General features: G+C 39.7%; 1 protein-coding gene across 2 annotated transcripts in view; it reads left to right on the top strand.

The window, feature by feature from the left end:
• The window catches only part of mks1 (MKS transition zone complex subunit 1), a 16,533-nt gene that overhangs the window by 11,571 nt on the left and 3,064 nt on the right, over positions 1-1,898 (top strand). Inside the window, exon 18 of one of the 2 annotated variants that reach the window (XM_008428681.2) lies at positions 1,574-1,699. The exons of the other annotated variant lie outside the window; for it this stretch is intronic. Within the exon in view, the coding sequence (XP_008426903.1) occupies positions 1,574-1,699 (126 nt within the window). The remainder of the gene's footprint in view (positions 1-1,573; positions 1,700-1,898) is intronic. 2 annotated transcript variants of the gene reach the window in all.

Genomic DNA, 1,898 nt, shown 5'->3' on the forward strand with positions numbered 1-1,898 from the left:
GCTTAGCCAATCAGAGGATCACGTTACATTGCTTAGCCAATCAGAGGATCACGTTACATTGCTTAGCCAATCAGAGGATCACGTTACATTGCTTAACCAACCAGTGCTAAGCAATGTACTCTCCACCACTCTCGCCTATTGTCGCTGACGAGATTTAGGGCGGCCATCTTGGAGCGGTCCACCACTCCACTCAGCGTTATGTGTTTAGCAGCACAATGACGTATCAGCGCATTTAATCGATCATAACACGCTTTTTTGTTACTGGAAACCATATTCAAWCATCTATCAAAGCTACATTTATAAACAATTGTATTAAAGTATGTTTTTAATACATAGTTCAGCATATTAAAATATGCTTAGTGGCTATAACAATAGAATAGGAATGGAATATTCTGATATTGATGTATTTTGAGCATATTACAAAGCACACAGCCATTCATAATTTATTTAATAAATTATTTAGTAACATCAATACATATTTATATAAATATATAAACACAAATAAATAATGATTAATACTGAATAATATATATTGGATACATGTTTATATATATGTATGTACAGACAGGGTTTCCCCCAGTGTATTATAGGCCTGGCGGCCCGCCATGCTTTACTAGCGCCACCGCCAGGCTAAGCTTTTCTTGTTTTTTTTTTTTTTAGGAAAATAAAATTTAAAAAATTGCCTTTTTTAAGCCGCATTGCAAGTGTTTCTGTTGCTCCGAGCGTTTTACTATCAGAGCAGATTTATTCCTAAAAGATAAGCTTATAGTTTATGCATTTAAAGCCGGACCAATCACACCGCTGGGTCTCTGCGCGTTGCCTCGCGCGCTGCAGCAGCTGGATGTCTAAAGTTAACCTCAGCGCGGATCCCGCTCCTCCTTTCACTCGAACTGGACACAGGCTGACCGCTATGGATATTTACATCAACCCCCTGTGAGGAATTATGATTAGTTATTAGGAGTTACTGATTAAGGTAAGAGTTTAAACTAGGGGTGTAGTAATACAATAATTTCACGATGCGATACGATAGACGATATTTTTGTCATCATACGATATGTATCACGATATTTGTTGAGCGCTGCGATTCGATACGATTCAGTGCATTTTTACGATTTTCTGAAAGATTTTAGAAGGACAGTGATTTTAGTGACATTTTGTGTTCCATAGACTTGAATTTAGTTAACTGAAAACTGATTAAAAGCACCAACTACACAATACCTGACTGTGATTGGACAGTCTAACAGTCTGCAGCTGGACAAAATGAATCAAAGATGCAGTGAGAGAATTAGTTTCTGTCATTTAATTCATGTGGATTTGACATAAAACTCAAAAGTTTAAACGGTAATCCAGGAGCAGAGCGGGGAGATTATCTGCCTCTGTAGACTCTCAATATGCAAATGATTGCATTTATGTTTTTTCTTGTAAAAATGCAGCCACAAATCCAGTCTTTTGGACTATGGGGAAAAAGGCTTTTCTACCTTGGCTCCCGGAGTTAGCCGTGGCTGTAAGCTGTTTACTACTAACTGCTAAAGTAGTGGCTCCGCCTCACCCCGTAATGATCGACTCCCTGCAGCTACGCAGCATTGTTACCATGGAGATCCTCCCTGCGCCGCGGATTCCGGCTGCGGGTTTTTCCTCTTCGTCTTCCTACTCAAAACAGCGCCGCTGCGGATGTTATCAACCCATCTTCATTCTTCAGGTAATCCTTTATATACAGATCAGAAACCGCTAAGCTAAAAACTAATTATGAAGCGAATGCTACCAGTCGAAATTCGCATTAATTTCGCGATCTCACTGCTTTTGCAGCTGCTCCGTTCGCTCAGCTACTTCTTTCCGTTTCTCTTTCACGGTTACTTGCGCAACTTTACTTCGTTTCTCAGCAACAAAATACAGCCCAT

Source organism: Poecilia reticulata, linkage group LG14 (genome assembly GCF_000633615.1).
Source record: "Poecilia reticulata strain Guanapo linkage group LG14, Guppy_female_1.0+MT, whole genome shotgun sequence".
Lineage (NCBI taxonomy): Eukaryota > Metazoa > Chordata > Actinopteri > Cyprinodontiformes > Poeciliidae > Poecilia > Poecilia reticulata.